Below are 18,718 nucleotides of genomic sequence, written 5' to 3'. Positions count from 1 at the left end.
GCTCACCTCAAATTAAAGTACATAAATAGATCTTTATTTACAGTCCAGAAAATTCTATTCATATAAAAATAGTCTGTGACTATGTACAAATCTTCAGTATGGGTGTGAGTTGCACAGACTGGATGTAATCTCCTACATCCGGCTTCAAACATGGCAGATATTTGCATAGAAACAGACTTTCCTCAAATGGAACTCAAAATTGTAGCCTTCAATAAGACAAATGCATCTTTAATTAAGGTCACTGAATTAAAGTCACCGTTTGCTCCATGGAGGTGTGAGCTGGCATTCCCTCTGCCAGTCTCTTCCCTTTCAATAGGGATGGAAATCAAAATACACTCCAGCTGTGCTGGATACAAGTTCTCTCAGTTGAAGTTGAATTTAAAGTTGAAGGGTCCTGAGCCGAACGGGTTGAACCCTTGGAAACCATGGTGACCTCCATGAAAGTGCTGATGATGATGGTGACCCTGCTGGCTCTCCGGGTCCATGGGGTCTTCACCGTGGTCAAACTTTGTTCTCATCTCTAGAAACACAGATTGGCACATCAATACTGACCACCTGAATAATGCAAACTCACACACACCGCCTACACAACTGGAATCACAAACACATCAGAGCGAGGAACCCCGACAGAGATAAAACTCAAAAAAGAAGGCGTAGATGAATAGATTAGAGCTTTGATCTCTGGTCAAAACTGATCAGATTAATCATTGATCAGTAGAAAAACATCTTTCAAATGGATGAAATCCTGACCACACAACATGAATATAACATTTTAGAAAACTTTTATCACTGCTTACCTTCCAAACTATAAATGTTTGATATCCTACAAGAGCTGCAGGATGAATTAGCTGTACAGATATTGCAGCAGAGGCACGAACACAAAGGATTTAAGGTTTAATCTCCACTGCAACTATGATTAAAAAATGCTTCTGTGGTATCAGCTGATGATTTTCATCTCACTCTACTTTGACGTGCAGCACTGCGGGGGTTTTTAGGGGGGTGGGGTGGGGGAGGGTTTGTACCTGGGTCAGTTAGGACCTCTTTGGCCTGAGCGATGTCTATGAACTTCTTCTCAGCCTTCTTCTTCTCCTCTGGATCCATGAAGTTGTCCGGGTGCCACTGCTGTGCCATCTTCCTGTAGGCTTTGATGATCTCCTTCTTCTGTGCAGTTCTGCCGCACAAAGACATAAAGTATGAATAAAGACACGAATGCATCGACTGAGCAAGAGTTGCCATGGTTGCCAACTAAGCAGGATTTGACCTGACCCCTCCCTGTATACAAGCATCTAGCTCGCCACGTTGAGCGACCGGCTGTTTGCTCACCTCTTCACTCCCAGGATTTTGTAGTAATCCCTCTTCTGAGACTGCTTGAGGAGCCGCTGAGCCTTCTCCAGGCCTTCTTTGATCTGACGGTCGTTCTCGCTGTGTTGTGCGGCGGTCTCGTAGTCCTTAATAGCTGGAGAAACAAAAAAAATGCAGAATGCAATCGATACCGATTTACTCGCTGACAGCATCTAATGGGTTGCATGGCGTAGCGAGGAAGGGGGGGGGGGAGACAATCTCTCAGTCCCCGAATGTGGCTGAGCCGTTTTGAGCGAGGCGGCAAAAATTTACATGTGATGAGGTGCCAGAGCCCAGACTCGGGATTATTCTTTGTATGGCGATGATCCAGGAGGAACAGATAATCTTCCATCATCAATTCTCCCACACCTTGAAGCAGACTGGAGGCTAGCCCATCATTCAGTAAAAGCATAATTACTGTTATTTTCTACCTTGGCCTGCATTTCTTCAATCTTGCCATCCCGGCGATAGATCGTGCTCAAAAGTTCATAATTCATTCTTTGCTGGAGCTCCATTAAGAGGAAGCGCCGCTCTCACCCTGCTGCTGATCAGACATCCAACATGGAGATATTCCAGCTTTGACTTTTCTCCACTGGTTGAACTAATTCCAGAGATGTGTTTCAATATTAAAAAAAAAAAATGTTTTTCTTGTTTTCCTTGCTGCAGCCCTTTTATGCACACTGACTGAAAACACCTAAACTAAAAAGGTGTTAATCTCTATTGATGATCTATATTTACTGTTTGTGCTCCGGGGGAATTCCCACCAGTGCCAAGAATTCCCTTTTCTTTTTCCAAACACAACACAGATTGGGAGAACAGTTTCTCATGTTCAGTGTGTGTCGTTAGTGGAAGTGAGTGTGTCCTGATTGCATTCCTGTCCAACCACAAACAGCCTCAAGATGTGTTTGAGTGTTGTTGGAAATGACACAACTTGGAAATTGCAATACTTTGTTTCTCCCTTCTCTCATCTTCTTGTTGAATGTTTGTAGTTTTTATTAAATTTCAGCCAACACTCATTTTTGCATTTAGCTGGCATTGTTCCCGACCTCTGACTTTATGTAAAATTCATGTGTGGACATTTAAAACAAGAGTAGTCAAGCTGTAGACTTCTGTGGATCAACTTCAGGGGTCGATGTCGATGTTTTACTGTAAATTTCAATCCAAATGTGAACAGAGGTTCCAACTAAAACATCATTTTTGTGTAACAAGAGGCAGACAGAGAAAAGTGTCAGGCGCCGGTGACAAAGCCTCTCAGCATCATTGGACTTTCTACGACTTGATAAGATCGGGGACGCCGCTGTCTCAGCTCAATGCCTCCTCTGCCAGCAAAGGCATTATGGGGAGAGTGTGCGTGCGTGTGTGTGTCTGTGTGTGTTTTGGCACTACTTCAGAATGGCCTGAGGCTTCCTAGATGAGAAATCCTGCATAATTCCAGCCAGCAGGCAGGGCGAGTCTCCATTATGCAGATCAGAGCGACTCTTGTGTGTGTGTTCTGAGGCTAAAGGTGATGAAGGTAAACACTTTAATGGAACCGCAAGTTGGAATCTAAATCTGTTATTTATCAGATTTGATGTTTATTGTGCGTCATTCCCATTGATATTCCAAATGAATCTGGTGCTGCAGAAAATCTGTTGGAACTTCAGCCTGAGTGAGTTGCTTGTTGTGACTTTGCGGAGGACTTCCTGTCTCCTTAAAGCATCTGCTGTGACGGCTAAAGCAGCAGTCTGACTGATTGGAGCATCTGTGGACTACCGACTCCCTCTTCCTACCTCCACCGCCCCCCCGTCCTGCTTACACAACTTCTCCTACCTGTGAGCTCGAGATGTGATTGACAGCTGAGGGAGCGACCAGAGATCACATGGTGACATTGATATTTGATGATGTCTCCACTTGTACTGCAGTTAGAAGGACCCCTTGTGTTCGACTCTTGCCATGACGCCGTTATTACCACATACATCTTTAAACATTAGATGACCTCACCTTCGTCGTACTGCTCGTCTTGTATGTACGCCTCGGCTCGGTCCTTCAGCACGTTGACGTTCTGCGGGTCCTTCTGCAGGACGCTGCTGCACACCTTGATGGCGCTGCTCCCCTGCTGGCTCTGCTCGGGACACAACACACACACACCTGCTTCAGTCCACACCCACACACACGTTAGAGTGTTTACATGTCCCTCGTGCGGTGAGGACTCGTACCTGCACCAGGGAATGGCAGATCCGTTCTTTGGCGATGAGGGAGAACTGCTGCACGTCGGGCTCCGTCTTCATCACCGCCTCGTACTTGCTCACTGCTTCTTCGTACCTAAAACGGGATTAAAGTAATTATTAAAAGCTCCATTAAGATAACAATTTGGTCGGATATTAAGAAGTGAAGTTTAGGGGTAGTTGTGAGTAAAGAGGTGGACAACAGACACACACACACACACACACTCTACCTCTGCTCCTTGATGAGTTCCTCCGCAGACAGGATCTGTTTGTTGAGCTTCTTCACCTGCTTGTAATGGCCGTAGCACTGCTTGTGATCAGGATCCAGCTTCAGACACTCGCGCACCTCACTGCACCAGGAAGGAGAGGCAGACGGGAATAAGGGCGATGTTGAACCATGTTCCTATTCTACCCGCAGCGACACACAAAAGGCTCGGCTCCTTACTTGAGGGACATCTCGTGGTCTCCCAGGTTGTAGTAGATGCTGCTGAGCTTGTAGAAGGCCTGGGTGTTGTCGCTCTTCAGCTTGGAGGAAGCTTTCAGGTCGGTGATGGCCTTCCCCATCTCGCCCATCTGGATGAAACACTCGGCTCGCATCTCACGGGAGATCACGTCCCAAACGCAGGTCTGCAACAAAGTGGAGCAAGGAAGGAACCATCACCAAACTGCAGTGTTCACATTATGGGTGCCGCTTGCTCTCCAATTATAGACGTAGTAGTAAAAGATTGCCGTTCCGCTTTGATCCCAGCTGGAGGAATGCTGACCATGCACATTGCTCACCTCGATGACGGCGTCGAGCTGGGCCGCAGCCGTGACGTAATCCCTGCTGTCGAAGCTGCTGCGCGCCTCCGACACCAGCCGCTGGATCTCGTCCGACTTTGTCAGCTGGCCGGTGGCTTCCCTCTCTTCTTTGTCCCCGGGTCCAGTCTTCAGCTGCAACGTTTCAAGGCAAAGAAGCGTCACGTCAAGAACACTCAGCTGTAATTAAAAGACTTCTAAACTAAAGGGGAAAAGAAACGACTGGAGCCGGAGAAAGAGAGAGAGTATCGAACAGACAGTAAACTAGACAATAACATTCAGATTTGTCTCACGGCAACTCGTTCCGATACGCCTGAGCTCATATTTCAGGAGAGCGCTGGTGCCAAGTTTACAGCTTGGAAGCACCATTACACTGTAATCATCTCATCACAGAGATCATCGTCTTTACAAGAGCAATCTCAGCTAATGACACACACTTTACAAACAGACTCAGCTGCCGCCTCAGTGCGTCCTGCTCACTCAGCCCAGTGAAGACGAATGTGTGAGGCACGCCGGCGCTGCGGACAATCTGCACCTCTGGATGCTATAAACACACTATTTAACAATCTAAACAGAAATACTACACCAGCTGATGAGCTTTAATCTTCAGATAAAGAAGAGAAACGAGGCTGACAAGGATTTATGTGTGTTTAAATTAAAAGGGGAGGCAAGGGACACGATAGGAGAAAGGTTCAAAACCATTCTGGTCTTCTAGTGCTGTTAGAAATCCTCATAACTCTGGCAAATACATCAGTAAGATCAGAGTTCACAGCCAATGACAGATTCTGTATTGATGTCCTTGATGCTTGTTTGCTTTTTAAACAGATTTCTCTCATTAGATTATGTCCATTTATGAGCTTTTTGAAACCCTGAGCGTTCACAGTGAGCTCTTAAGTTTGTCTGAAGCGTCGGGCTGCAGATCAACACTGACCCCTACTGGTGAACCCCTCTTCACTTCAGTTTCACTTCCTCACCACTTTCTTGAAGTCGCTCTCTGCTTCATCCAGCCTCCCCTGCTTCAGGAGGAGGTTCCCCCTCTGAAGTCGAGCCTGTAGAGAGAGAGAGAGAGACGGAACGGGGCGGCGGTTTGTTTACAGCGTCACATATCATCTAGATATGCACAGCACAGCTGATCTAACCCAGCACTTTCCCAGGACTTTACAAAATGTACTTAACATGAAGTCAAGATACAAAACATGCAAATACATAAACACACTCTTATCGTCTGAGTTGGAACCATTCCAACACATGACAAACAGACTGAAAAGGTTTCCAGCTCTAAGCTTTAACTGATTTATACTTTCTACTGTAATACTATTGTTAATTTCATATTCTAAGATTGTTATTTCATCACTTCAGTTGATTTATTTTAACAAAGTTACAGACTATATATACTTTATAATATAGACAGGTCCCCTCAGGTAATACATGGTTTATACCTGCCCTTGTTTAGTAGTGACAGTGTGTGTGTGAGTGTGAGAGAGAGAGAGAGAGAGAGAGAGAGAGAGAGAGAGAGAGAGAGAGAGAGAGAGAGAGAGAGAGAGAGAGAGAGAGAGAGAGACACAGACAGACAGACAGACAGACAGACAGACAGACAGACAGACAGAGCCAGAGCCAGAGCGAGAGCGAGAGAGAGAGGGCGAGGGCGAGAACGAGAGTGAGAACGAGAGTGAGATGCGAGATGCGAGACAGACACAGAGAGAGACAGAGAGAGAGAGAGACAGGAGGACTGCAGCACCCTGTGACACCCAGACTGGAGGGTGACACAGCATGGAGACACTCACAGAGGTGAAGTCGGGCTTGAGCTCTATCACTCTGCTCAGGTCCGGCAGTGCAGACTTGGACTTCCCCATGGCCAGATACACTGTAGCTCTCCGGTAGTAGGCCAGGTAGCTCTTAGGATCTCCATCTGACAAACAAACAAACAAACAAACACGTGACTACACTGTTGGCTGTGACGTAAACAGTGAGATGAACATGGCAGCTGTCACTCACCCACAGCTGCGTGGAAGTGGGAGAGAGCATCAGCCAGCTGGCCGGCAGCGAGCAGCTTCTTCCCCATCTCCATGTGACTGTCCACGCCACCGTCCCTGCCGCACTTCACTCCTGACAAACAGACACAACATCACAACTTTACTCTTCCACGACGTGAACTAAGGTTCGCTAAGCTAAAGTTAGCTCGTGTTTTCAGGTTCAAGAGTAGCGACGGTGCTCTAGTTACCACCTGTGAGGCTGTAAATCACTAATTTAAAGCTCAAAACAACGCTGTTTTGCGCAGCTAGCGTTAGCCCGGCTGACAGCGCTGCGTTCCTTACCTTCATACCGCATATCAATCAAAACGAGGACGTAAGGGATGTAAGTCAGGACTCTGTGGGCGACATGGTCGATAGACACCATGGTTGACTCTGGACCCGCGTCTCTCTACACAGCCGATCGTTGTATTGTACCGCGCGTCTCTCCTGGAGCCCTGACGGTCCCATGAGTTGACAGCTAATCAGTGTAACTCACGGAGTTCCGCGTATCCGAGCCACAGAGGCTCTCCGTGAAGTGACGGGTCGTGGGTGACTGTGATTGGCTGAAACGTTTCTGAAAACTCCGCCCACCTCTATCGGGTTCAACAGAGGGAAGCCACGGCAGCAGTCTAGTTTGCATGCATGCGTGTGTGCGTGTGTGTGCGTGTGTGTGCGCGTGTGCGTGTGTGTGCGTGTGTGTGTGAAGGATGGAAAAAGCATTCAAATTCTGAAGCCCTTGTCACCAGGGCCGTGCAGGAATCATTTTGAAGTGCAGTCAGTGCCTCAAGTCAAGCTCAAGGGCTCCCTGTGGCATTATGGACCAGATGTTTACACTAACATGAACTCTATTCTCTGATTTGTTTGTAGAGTTTTTAAAGCAGCTGAGTCAGATGTATAGTAAATAGATATGATTGGTAGGATTCCCTCATATGCCAAATATGGTGTTGAGGGGGCTATATGCCATGTAGGGAAACATTCCAGACATTCCTTACATGCCTGAGCAATCATAAATCAAGTGATTTTCACAGATTCCAATTCAGCTATGGTGTGTCCATGGTCAATTCAAGTCAGTTTGTACACATGGCCCACTATCACTCACAATGTCTCACACAATGAAGGGTTCCTGACTCATCCCAAAGCTAATAAAAGAAAAGAAAAAAAGAAAAGAAAATTATAAAGGCAAAGAAAACTGAGAGATCAGCACAAACAAAATATTTCATTCTTTCAAATGTTTTTATTGTAAAGCATCCTTATGCAATAACTGGACTTCATCAGTATATGCTTCTGTTTTTAACATACAAATATCATATTTAAATAAAAAACATTATAAACATAGCAGACAACACATCTCTCACACGTAAGCATTTGTAGATGTTTTGCTGCTCCTGGTGATCTCAGAAACAGAGCTGGCTCCACTGGCTCCACTGGCCCCGCTCTCACTGCTGCTCCTGGACTTCCCGCTGTCACTGCTCACTGTGGGAGGCGAGGGTAGCAGCATCTCTTTCACTGGGGCGGCTGGGTAGGGCTCAGGCAACAGGTATGGAGGGAATTGTTTTGGTTCTGAACTGTGGGATTCAATCCAATAAATGTGTGGTTATTTGACTTGCGGGTGGTGAGATTAAATGACCAATGAAAAACAATGGTGGGGGTACCGTACCTGGACTCAAACCCTTCCTTCCCTCCAAAGATACTGTAAATAAGGCCACCAGCAACAAGTAGGGTGGAGCCTCCCCAGCCTATAAACAACCCAACACCGAGTTCAAACCTGAGAAGAAATCCAATAATAAAACATTTGTGTTTGAGTATTTCTGTATTTTTTCATAGTAGGATAGTAAGGAATATGATTACTTTATATACTTCTGAGTAAACCTCAGTATCACTTAAAAATATGACGTACTTCTGAGCTTTGTAGCTAGGGTCTTGAAATTCAGATCTTATTTTGTTTCCAAAATAGGAGAAACCAACCATAGCACACAACCCTAAAGCAACAAGCACAAACACATGGTTATTCATACTTTTATAAGAATCAATCAAATATTTACTTGTGTTTGTTTCAGGTAGCCTTACCTGAGATAAGGTAGTTCATCCCTCCGGCGAAGGTTATTTTCGCATTGACAACCTCTGATCCTCCGATCTTTGTGCACTTCATCCCCACTAACACCAGAATTGATCCAAAGAAAGCCAGTATAATAGAGATGATGATGAGGGCTCGGCACATGTGAATGTCCCCTGTATATGAAGAGGACTAGGACTTTAATCAGAACATTTGCACAAATATAGTTTGAAACTCACATTTTTGTTATTAGTTAGTCTTGTGGTGAAAGGCATTTCTGCTTACAGCTCAGGGCAAGCAGAGACGGGATTCCCTTGCAGTCAGAAACACCAGTTGAATCCGAAATACAATCCTTCCACAGGTTGGAGAAGTAGTTGGAAGTGGTCAGAACTATGCTACCTACTTCAGACCAGGTCCAGATCTCTATAACCATGGTGGAGCAGACCAGGATCCATCCAACAACACAGATTACAAAGCAGCCAATCTCCATGTACATCACCACAGTCCTGTAACTCATGTTTGCCTGCTAAAGTGGAGCCGCCACACGTAGAAAGACAAACCCAGGTAAAGGTGAGAGCTCCTGCACCTAAACTGTGGGCACCCGTGAATGTGAGCTGGCCCGGCTGCTCGCCCGTCAGCTCAGTGCCACACCTCTGATACCCAACACCAACATCACAACACCACAAACACGAGGCTGCGTGCAGTCTGTGTACATCATCACAGCTTTTGCAGTTTGATTCATTCATTCTGTGAAGGTCACTGATCTCCTACCAGCATGGATTTAGTTTCGTGTTTAGCTCCTGCTTAGGTCACTGTGTTTTGGTTTAGGTTCAGTCTTCATACTTCTAACTGTCTTTACTTTATAGCACATCCCTATCATGTGTACTGCAATGTAGATAATGGCGATAGAATAGTTGATTCAAATAGTTATAGTTGCATATAGCTGCACCCCCTACTCCCTCTGTAATGCATGTGTTTGTGTGGGTGATATGTAGGGGGTGCAAGACAAATTTCAATTGTGTGTAATTGCTGTGAATTGCATGCAAAATGACTAGAATAAAGTATCTCTATCTTATCTTATATGAGGATACACAGGTGCAAAATGATGGAGAAAAGACTTCAATACCATGAAATAATACAGTGTATTGACTGAAAAGAAGGCTTTGATTCCGGTGCAAAGTCATTTTATTGTATTGTACATTGAATTCATAGATATTCACATGACAGATCCCATTCTGTTTTATATGATAGAATACAAACAAAATTAGCAAAGTAAACACTACACATATATCTTAAAGATGGACCTCACCAATTTTACAGTTCATTAGTCTGGGGAAGATTATTTACAATGTGAAATCAACTGTATAAAGGATTTTGTATAAAGGCTATTAAAGGTGCTGTGCAAAGGAAACCAAGCCACTCCAAACAGCTGGGTGCATTGATTTCAACAAACAAACAACAAACAATTTTCATTTGTACATATGGAGCACTGAAGAGACAGACTGATGTGTTTTCATCCTAGCTAAAGTACGACCTCAGGTGGTTGTTAGTTTCTACACAAATGCATCTCTTTCTGACATTTTCTCTGGTGTTGTCTGTGAAATCTTTGAGATTTTAGAGCTGCTGTATTGTCCTGAGCCATAATAAGTTCCATAGAGTTTGGATGGGCCGTAGTATCCGGTGTAAAGAGTCCTTCCTTTGGAGCGAGGATCCATGTATGTCCTTGTCCCATACACATAGGTCTCTGTCCTGTAACACCGTAATATAACAAAGGTTAATTATACAATTTGACCCCATGGCCACAGGGAAATAGTAAAAACGTGTGACCTTTTACCTTTCAGGGAAGATGAGTCGGCAGACGGTCACGGCATAAAGCACAGATGCTACAAATATGAGGAAACAACCCACCAATCCTAAAAAGATGGGGGGTCCTAAGTCGTACCTGGAATTAGTTTAAAGAAATTAAAATAGGATCAATTAGAAGGTGGATATTTGTGGAATCATAATGGAGGCAAAGGTCATGGTCACAATACCGTAAGACACCTGGGTCAATAGCCCGAGCAAAGGTTGTTTTGGCGATCCTGTTGATGTATAAGCAGTAGGCACCAAGGTCCGAAATACCTGCAGAGGTTTCGATGATACCGAGACACAGTCAGGGCAAAACATCGCTGACATTTACTGAGGTGAACACACCATCCACTCTGTACTCACAACCAACAACGTGACACGCCGCTCCACCAAGAACTAGTTTGTCTTTGGTTATTTCGGCCCCGCCAATATAGGTGCACTCCATCCCGAGAAAGCAGAACAGCACGGCGAAGAAGCCAAAACATAAGCCGCACATTAACAAGCCCCGCACGGCCTGGACGTAAGCTGTGGGGAACACAGAGACAGATTTGGTGCAAGAATAAAGCAATATATGAAAGTTGAAATTCCACTTTTACGACTGCATCATATTCTTCTGTGTTTGGATGAAATCTGATCACAAACTTTTGGGTGGATATCTTTCTGTAAAGATTAATTACGGGGGTGTGTACACAATAAATCGTAGGTGTTCTGTGTAATCTAGTGCTACAACAACAAACGATGGCATCAAAACTTAGCAGAGAGTTAAAACAAGCCTTTATCTGACAAGAAATTCCTCCAGAATGACAGTCAGAGGAGGAATTTGGTATTTTAGCAGTGACACTTTGACACACTGATGACACTTACGAGTGACCGTCCACAGCACTGGGAAGTCTCTACAGTTGGTTACTGCCGTGGAATCGGTGAAACAGTCCTTCCACAGGTTGGACCAGTACCAGGCCACCCTGATGATGAAGGATCCTCCCTGTCCTCCCAGCTGGGTGATCCTCCAGTAGTCCATGGCTAAGGTGCACAGTATGAACAACCATCCCAATGACGAGATCAAGAAGGCAAATATTTGTAACAGACGTTTTCTCATTCTGAAATGAATGAATTAATGAATGCAGAGAGGCAGAAGAGGCTCAGCGGTGCAGCCCCAGCTTAGGTTGACAGACACGCTTGTGCCTGATGTCTTACCAGTGTCTCTATAGACGAGGCAGGCTTGTGTCATTAGTGTTGATGCGGGAAATGCATCATTGTGGGATGTGTTTACAGTAACTTCAAGAGTGTGGCACCCGGATGAGCTATTCCTCAACACTATAAGCTGGTGTCTCCTTAATATAAAGGTTTACATACATGTTACAGCCATATTGCTAAAAATATGTATTAATGTTAACAGCAATAAATCCCATCTCCTTGAATTCATATGCATTTTGCAGATTGCATTCTGGAAGAAATTAGATGTAGCATCTATTATAGTATTCAGTTGAAAGACCGTACACTGTTTCTGATAAATGCATAAAAACGGAGAAAATTACAAATACAATCTTTTATTTAACTATTAACTGAACTTGAATTGCCATTAGCCTTTTTACTTTCTGCCTATGCATAATAGATATCAGTGTTCATGAAGGTTACCTATTTGCCCCAGTCTGACTGATCTGATTTAAAGAGTTGATTTATTAAATATTAATATAAATCAGTATTAGTAGACACAACACTTGACCCAGGGAGTATTTGGCTCTCTATATATGATGAAATGATCATCAGTGTGGGACAAACAGCTGCCTTCAGTGTGGGCGGCGGCCCTGTACGCTCACTGTGCAAGTTGAGTAGGGCCCCGCAAAATACGCAAGGCCCCGCCCCCTACCTCAGGTTCAAGCGGGTGTCGGCACCTACAACTTCGATGAGAGGATGACGCGGAACGCTGCTTCTAGTCACGATCAGAGAAAAACCACAACATGAGAGTGAGTTGATGAACAGCAGAAAGGTAAACTTGTTTTCTCTCCTCTCCAAGTTTGATGTTTCATTAATAACAGTAACATTAAGTTGTTGCGCTAGCTTTACGTTGTTGCGCTAGCTTTACGTTGTTGCGCTAGCTAAGCTTGCAGTGCACTTGCTAACCTAGCCGGGCAGTGCGTGTCTCTGTGTACTATGGCAAACGTGTGAGTAATAACACAGCTATTGATTAAGTTTGAATAACGCCAATCCGGCTTTACAAACTGCAGCTCATATTCATATGTGCGTACACGGAATGAAATTGTTCCAGTAGCAGCCACTGTGTGGCGCTGTTCAGACATACGTGCTCCTCACAGGCGCCTGATTATCGAGTCTCTCAGTCAAGGTTTAGTTACAAATCTTTAGTATTGCAAAACACAAAGCGATTAATTGAGATTGACTATTGAATAGATATTGCATTTAAAATGTTGATAAGCTGGCATACTGTGCAATACGGATCTCACATCTCTCAGTTTTACTTAGATGCGCCAGGTACTTTTCTTTACAAACGATTCTTACTTTTTCATACTTGATTCTGATAGTTATGTTCTATGGGAAAAATGTGTAGTGGGCCACTTTCAAGAGTAAATCATAGTATGAGACATATAAGTCATATTAGACACACATACATGGATTTACTATTGAAGGCATCGAAAATTCTAGTAGTCTATTTTCCATTTCTGCATGGCATGTAGAGAGAACTAGTTAATAACAGAGCTGCATAGTTTTAGTTTTTTCTGCTAAATATTGTTTGTTTATACCTCAGTCTGTTCTGTATAGGTGAACTTATTCTTAGAGCGACACATGGAGCAAACTGATTGTAGTGGGAGCACTGGGGTGTCAGATGTGAGTGTGTGGCAACAGCAAAGTGGTTTACATGACTCATGGGTCAGGGAGGTCAGGACCGACTCTGCTGCTCGGATTCTCAACTTCATGGTGCGAACACAGGGGGGCAGCTTTGAAGCATGTCCCACTCCAGGACAGAGGCCCAGCGTCCCCAAACACATTTAAACCAAACAACCCTGACACAAAAAAGTCTTTGACCTCCTGTCGGACATTGTTGTACGAACTAAAAGTAAATGAAAAGGGAAAAAGTAGCAAATTATTATTTTCTTTTGTTTATTTCACCTATCAGTTCCAGAGATAATTACAAGATCCTGTTTCTTTTTGTCCTTACCATGTGTTTGCATATTACAAAATCACAGTTAATGATTATGTCATGGGGGACAAGACGATCTGTGTTCGACATTGTTTTAATATTGTCATTACAGATTAACAACATCTTTATGTAACTTAGAGTTAACGATACTCGGAGAGGGACAAGAGAGCGAAAGACACAACCAACAACGCCAATGTCTGAACAAATGTTTATTTACCACATTTATTGAACTATACAGCTATAAAAAGTACAAAAAAGTGCAAAAAAATGCCTCAGAAGATTTACCTTTCGACCGATTGGCTTTGATTTTGTTGCTTATTCATAAAATATACATAAATAAATGTTAAACAATAAACAGATAAGTGCTTGTGAGCCCTAAAATCATTATCGGCCATTTTAATAATCAGTTGTTAGAGAAAACACCACCTTTGCCTCACTATATCCTTTAGAAATACATGTTTACATTTATTTTTGCCCGTGTCTGACTGTGTTTTATATTCACATTTCTCACACATATACATTCTTATCAAAGTGCTGCGTCCTGGAGGAGCTGCTGTAATCTGGGGGGGGCCTCTGGCCCACAGACTTTGCGTGGCCTCTTGGGTAGGAAGAGATATGAGACTGTGAAGCGGCACCTCTGTAGATGTAGCTTCCCCGAATACGGCTGTCGAGAGACGGAGGACGTAGATTCAAGCTCGTTAAACACCTCAACCAAATATATAGATAGTTGTAAAGGCTGGCATAGTTATAACACCCGTCCTCTGAATAATATGTCACACACACACACACACACACACACACACACCAACCTTTTGGTGAAAGTGTCTGCGATGGAGAAGCAGAGCATGCTGCCTCCCAGAATACAGAGGATAGAACCTGCCCAGCCGATAAAGAGAGCCGCTCCCAGCTCGTACCTACGGACAAAGAGCATTCCAAGTCAGGCTTAAGCAGTGGAATCACATTAAAGCCGTCTGGGTCTGCAGGCCAAACATTCGTCTTACTTCTGAGCCACAAACATCGGGTCAAAAAACTCAGAGGTGATGCGGTGTGCATACAGGGAGCACGCCGAGAGAGAGCACAGGCCTGTACGTAGAAAAAGAGAAGGCCTTTAGTATGTAGGACGATGTTGTCACACAGAGCGGGCCTGATGTTCCAGCACACTTACCACTAAGAATGTAATTCAGTCCCGCAAAGCAGGCGATCCTGGCTTTGCATTTATCAGTGCCTCCGATTTTGGTGCATTTCATCCCGACGAGGGCAAAGACGGTACCGAAAAAACCCAGACAGACGGCCGCAATCATCAACCCCCTGCACGCTTGGATGTAACCTGCAAGAACAAAACACCGGTGGCGTTAGATACACAGTCAGAAACGTGTGACATACCTTTACATTTGCACAAGGTCACAACGCTTATTTGTGACAGATTTACAACTGACGCACGAGGTCTAATTTGTCAGCAGCGACCATAAAGGTGTGAAGGTTGGTATGAAACCTCCTATTTAGATGTGATTTCCTGCCAAATATTACCTCGGTACTTAACCCCTGAAACTAGTCGACCATGGTAGAAACCGCCCGAGGCTCCCACTAAATCACATTTATAGCCTTCAGCCCCGGAGAACTGAGGCTAAACATTGACACATTTCAAGGTAAACGAATTGTTCCTTGCAGACTCGTATTAGAGTTTGGAAGATAGCTATTAGCCCTGACAAACGGCAAGGAGCCTCAGTTTGAATTGGAATGGAATGCATATTTAAAGAAGTAAGGCTGGAAGGTTTGTGCTGAATCTCACAGCTCCCACAAGGCACAAGGCATTGAGGATGATTCAGCGCTCGTCTACTCACAGACACACAAAACAAGACGGGAACGAGCATGGAGATGAGATTGCGTGTCCTCAGGGGTCCACACGTAACAAAATAGGTATAAAAGACATTCAATTCCATCATGCTCTTCGCCCGGAAAGCTCACGTTTTACACAGAAACACAAAATCACATCCAAATGGTCGGACAAATGCCTGGGCTCAGGGTTGCCGCATCACAAAAGAAAAGACCAAGGAACCCAGAAAGAGAATTAAAAAACGGAGAGCTGACCATCCAGTGCTAGCATTGAGGGAAAGTCTTTGCAGTTGGAGACTCCCGTTGAATCCGTGACACAGGTCTTCCACAGATTGGACCAGAAGGTGGCCGTGGTGATGACCGTCCCATCAATCGTAGACACCTTCCAGTATTCCGTTGGCAAGGTAGACGATACCAGCACCAAACCCGAAGTGGTTAAAACAAAGGCACAGATCTCCGTAAACATGTTACTCATACTGCAGAGAGGAGTCGTCTCTAGCGCCGTGACGGGGTCAGTGGGAACCTCAAATTAGATTAATGGTTCCCCGGCCAGTAAGGGCTCGTTGAAAAAGTAGCTAAGGTCTTGCACTTAGTAAGTTAGATGGATAGGCTGCGATTGATAGTTAATGTGTTATGGACTGTTACTTTCTGTAGGGAGGAGTTTGGCCCTGAACATCATGAGGGGGCCAATAGTCTATATGACCTCCTCCAGAACGTGTCACCGTGACTCATGGCGAGGACTGTGCGGGACGGGACAGAGGGCTGGAAGTTAATGATGTAGAGGGTTTCACGATGACATCAGTTCATGTTATAGGACTGTGTGTGTGTGTGGGTGTGGGTGGGTGGGTGGGTGGGCGTGTGTGTCCAAGTAATGAAAGGATTTGAGGAGAACTTCTTAAGGTAGTAATGCCATAATGTCAAATATGTAATAACTATCTTTAATGGCCATATTGTTGTTTTGATTGAATTTGATAGGCTTATTGTAAAACCTCTACATTATGGTACAGTGTAAGATGTCCACCCAGATGGACAATAGGGCTTCATGCTATCCAATACACACACACACACACATACACACACACACACACACACACACACACACACACACACACAGACGTGAGAAATGAACCAACGCTTCTCCAACTCTCTCAACCATAACTCAATATTCTTCCTAAAACGAGAAAATATCACAGTTTTCTCTCATTTGAATCAGTTACATCGAGTTGCTGGATTTGTGTGGCGCACAGTGACATTACAAAGCCCACACGTACACTTGCACACACACACGGGGCAACAAGGCTGACAGGATCACGTGCTGTGTGTGTCACCTTCTATCTGTCGGCAATAATTAATACAGAGTTACAGGCCTAAAATAGCCTGATGTCGATCACTTATTGACAGCATGTGGGCCCCCTCTGACGTCTCAACAAGTACGGGAAGCAAACTTTTAGTTAGACTTGGCAGACGTGTGTTAATAAGAGTCCTGGAGATGAATAACAATGTTCAGGAAGACACAAAATGCGAGGAACAAGGAAGGAAGTCAAGAATTCCCAACCGCTCTAAACTGACCCTAGAGGCCCATCTGGTGGTGAAACTGCAGAAGTGAACAGTCACAGTCAGACAATAAACAAGCTGGAAGTTGCCAGGGTGATAACAACATTTTACCTGTCAAATATTACAGTTATTTCATATATGATTGATTTGTAGTAAAATAAATTGTATCTGTTCTATGAGCCGAGCTTCTATCTTAATCGTATATTTAAAAACAACAACAACAACAATAATACTAATAATGATTTGAGAAGATTTTGAGAAAAACCGAACAGAAATAAAATTGGAACAAATGCCCTGAATTTCCACAAAAGCTTTAAATACAATTGTCATCCCCCGATTCTGTTAGAGATTGAGTTCAAACCATTCAGGAGATGGACGAACATATTTATTTATATGAAGTATTGACATCTACTGGAAAGCCTAGCAAACAATGGGACATAACTGTATCTGTCAGTCTATCAGTCTAACTACACACACTCAGACAAAAGTACCATTGTGCTTTCATTCCATGGCTGACAGTGTATTTCTTAGTGTCTCCCAACAGGTTAGGATTTGACTGCACCATGGGAATCTGATCAGATTGTCTTATTTTCCTCCCATGTTGGCTGGTTGGTGTCTGCAGTGTTTGTTTGTTTGTTTGTTCTCTTCTCTTTGGCCCCTAGCTGCTGTGACTCAGACACACTCAGGTTGATGTTTCCTTCAGAGGATTACACATTTGCCAATGTCGGCACCAGAACGCAGATGAATATCATCAAATGCTTTAATGTTTTAAATTTGTTCTCGCGTCTAATCACGAGAAAATCTTTCAATCAGCCGTCGCCATTTGTGATCGTATCAGTGTCATTGCGATGAACTGATAGCTGCAATATAAAGTGAAACAGAATGAGACTTCACAAGCTGAAAGCACAAAGTCAGGGATATAAGCCCTTAAAAAGACGTCAGCGAGGAGAGAAGTTGAATGTTGAACTGAAAGGAGTAAAGATTTCTCTTCAAAACAGATATTTGCAGTTTAAAAAAAACATTAATTAATAAAAGTGACACTAAAATGGAAGTTCTTATTGTTACCTCTTGGGTTTTTCTCCAATAACGCCAATGTATTCAGGTACATTTACATTTTGATACAGTTTTGGACATCAAGCTAGTGGTTCTTCTTTGATATGTCAACAGTATAGACGCTGGTTTTGAAACTTTTAGAGTTACGTTAGATAAAGATAAAGTGTTAAGATTTCCATAGACAACCTACTTACGCTCTTACAAACAAGAGGCGAGTTAACAGCAGGGCCATACGTGTCGTAGGTATCAAGCTAAAGCCTTGACCTTACCTTCCAGCTGCAGGATAGAGTGATGCGGTCTGCAGTGCAGGGCTCCAATAGCGTTCCCAGCACAATTGTTCCACAGACCCTGGAGCACCCATGTGGCTGTGATAACCGAAGACGCCCTGCTGGTGGCCCTCCATTCGTTGGACACTGTGGCGCCGATGGTGGCACACAGGCCCGCCAAGCCACTGAGAAAAGCCAAAATCTGCCAGCCTGACATTTGCCGGTTTCAGATATGTGGGCTATAAGGTGCACCCAAATGAGAAGAAATAAAATTGCCCCAGGCAGGCAAATTACACAGTGGACATGTGTTTCACCGAGATGATTGACAAACAGGGCATCTCACCCCGGGCTGGTTAACGCCAACGTATGGACACAGGTGTCCGCAAGTAAAATAGTAAAGGGACTCTGAGTTGGTGGTTAGGTATTAAGATCATAGCAAGCAGCATCCCAAATGTCCCTTTAAGGTTAGTTTGTGACTTTCTGCGCCCACGTTTTTGGCCTCCAAAATAAGGTCAAGTCTCATATTAACATAAGAAATAACAAAAGAGTAATCAGTAAACCTTAGGACAGGATGCTATGTGGCAAAGTCCAGCTACTGGCTT

At 44.1% G+C, this 18,718-nt stretch overlaps 4 protein-coding genes across 4 annotated transcripts; all 4 read right to left on the bottom strand.

The window, feature by feature from the left end:
• Window positions 1–12: 12 nt before the first annotated feature.
• dnajc3a (DnaJ (Hsp40) homolog, subfamily C, member 3a) lies at window positions 13–6,884 on the bottom strand. Its single transcript, XM_076170022.1, has 12 exons — window positions 6,659–6,884; window positions 6,339–6,449; window positions 6,128–6,252; window positions 5,318–5,392; window positions 4,326–4,478; window positions 3,991–4,172; window positions 3,776–3,895; window positions 3,537–3,642; window positions 3,322–3,442; window positions 1,324–1,456; window positions 1,023–1,171; window positions 13–520 (listed from the first exon to the last, which is right to left on the bottom strand). Exons 1-12 carry the CDS (start codon window positions 6,738–6,740, stop codon window positions 363–365), a joined length of 1,515 nt encoding a protein of 504 aa, XP_076026137.1. The 5' UTR covers window positions 6,741–6,884; the 3' UTR covers window positions 13–362.
• A 685-nt stretch (window positions 6,885–7,569) lies between these two features.
• LOC143015888 (claudin-10-like) lies at window positions 7,570–9,076 on the bottom strand. Its single transcript, XM_076170024.1, has 5 exons — window positions 8,694–9,076; window positions 8,423–8,584; window positions 8,253–8,334; window positions 8,013–8,120; window positions 7,570–7,920 (listed from the first exon to the last, which is right to left on the bottom strand). The coding sequence occupies exons 1-5, from the start codon at window positions 8,923–8,925 to the stop codon at window positions 7,707–7,709; spliced, it is 798 nt and encodes a 265-aa protein (XP_076026139.1). The 5' UTR covers window positions 8,926–9,076; the 3' UTR covers window positions 7,570–7,706.
• A 505-nt stretch (window positions 9,077–9,581) lies between these two features.
• Window positions 9,582–11,452, bottom strand: LOC143015889 (claudin-10-like). The gene is made up of 5 exons (XM_076170026.1): window positions 11,121–11,452; window positions 10,620–10,781; window positions 10,442–10,529; window positions 10,243–10,350; window positions 9,582–10,157 (listed from the first exon to the last, which is right to left on the bottom strand). Exons 1-5 carry the CDS (start codon window positions 11,350–11,352, stop codon window positions 9,962–9,964), a joined length of 786 nt encoding a protein of 261 aa, XP_076026141.1. The 5' UTR covers window positions 11,353–11,452; the 3' UTR covers window positions 9,582–9,961.
• Window positions 11,453–13,917: 2,465 nt separating this feature from the next.
• On the bottom strand, window positions 13,918–18,333 carry LOC143015887 (claudin-10-like). Its single transcript, XM_076170023.1, has 5 exons — window positions 18,120–18,333; window positions 14,576–14,737; window positions 14,412–14,493; window positions 14,220–14,324; window positions 13,918–14,074 (listed from the first exon to the last, which is right to left on the bottom strand). The coding sequence occupies exons 1-5, from the start codon at window positions 18,331–18,333 to the stop codon at window positions 13,918–13,920; spliced, it is 720 nt and encodes a 239-aa protein (XP_076026138.1).
• Window positions 18,334–18,718: the final 385 nt, after the last annotated feature.

This window comes from Genypterus blacodes, unplaced genomic scaffold (assembly GCF_046128005.1).
Source record: "Genypterus blacodes isolate CSIRO-AG114 ecotype Tasmania unplaced genomic scaffold, CSIRO-AGI_Gbla_v1 ptg000214l_1, whole genome shotgun sequence".
NCBI lineage: Eukaryota > Metazoa > Chordata > Actinopteri > Ophidiiformes > Ophidiidae > Genypterus > Genypterus blacodes.
The sequence above is the reverse complement of the archived record's forward strand: the minus strand, read 5'-3'. Positions and strand labels throughout refer to the sequence as shown.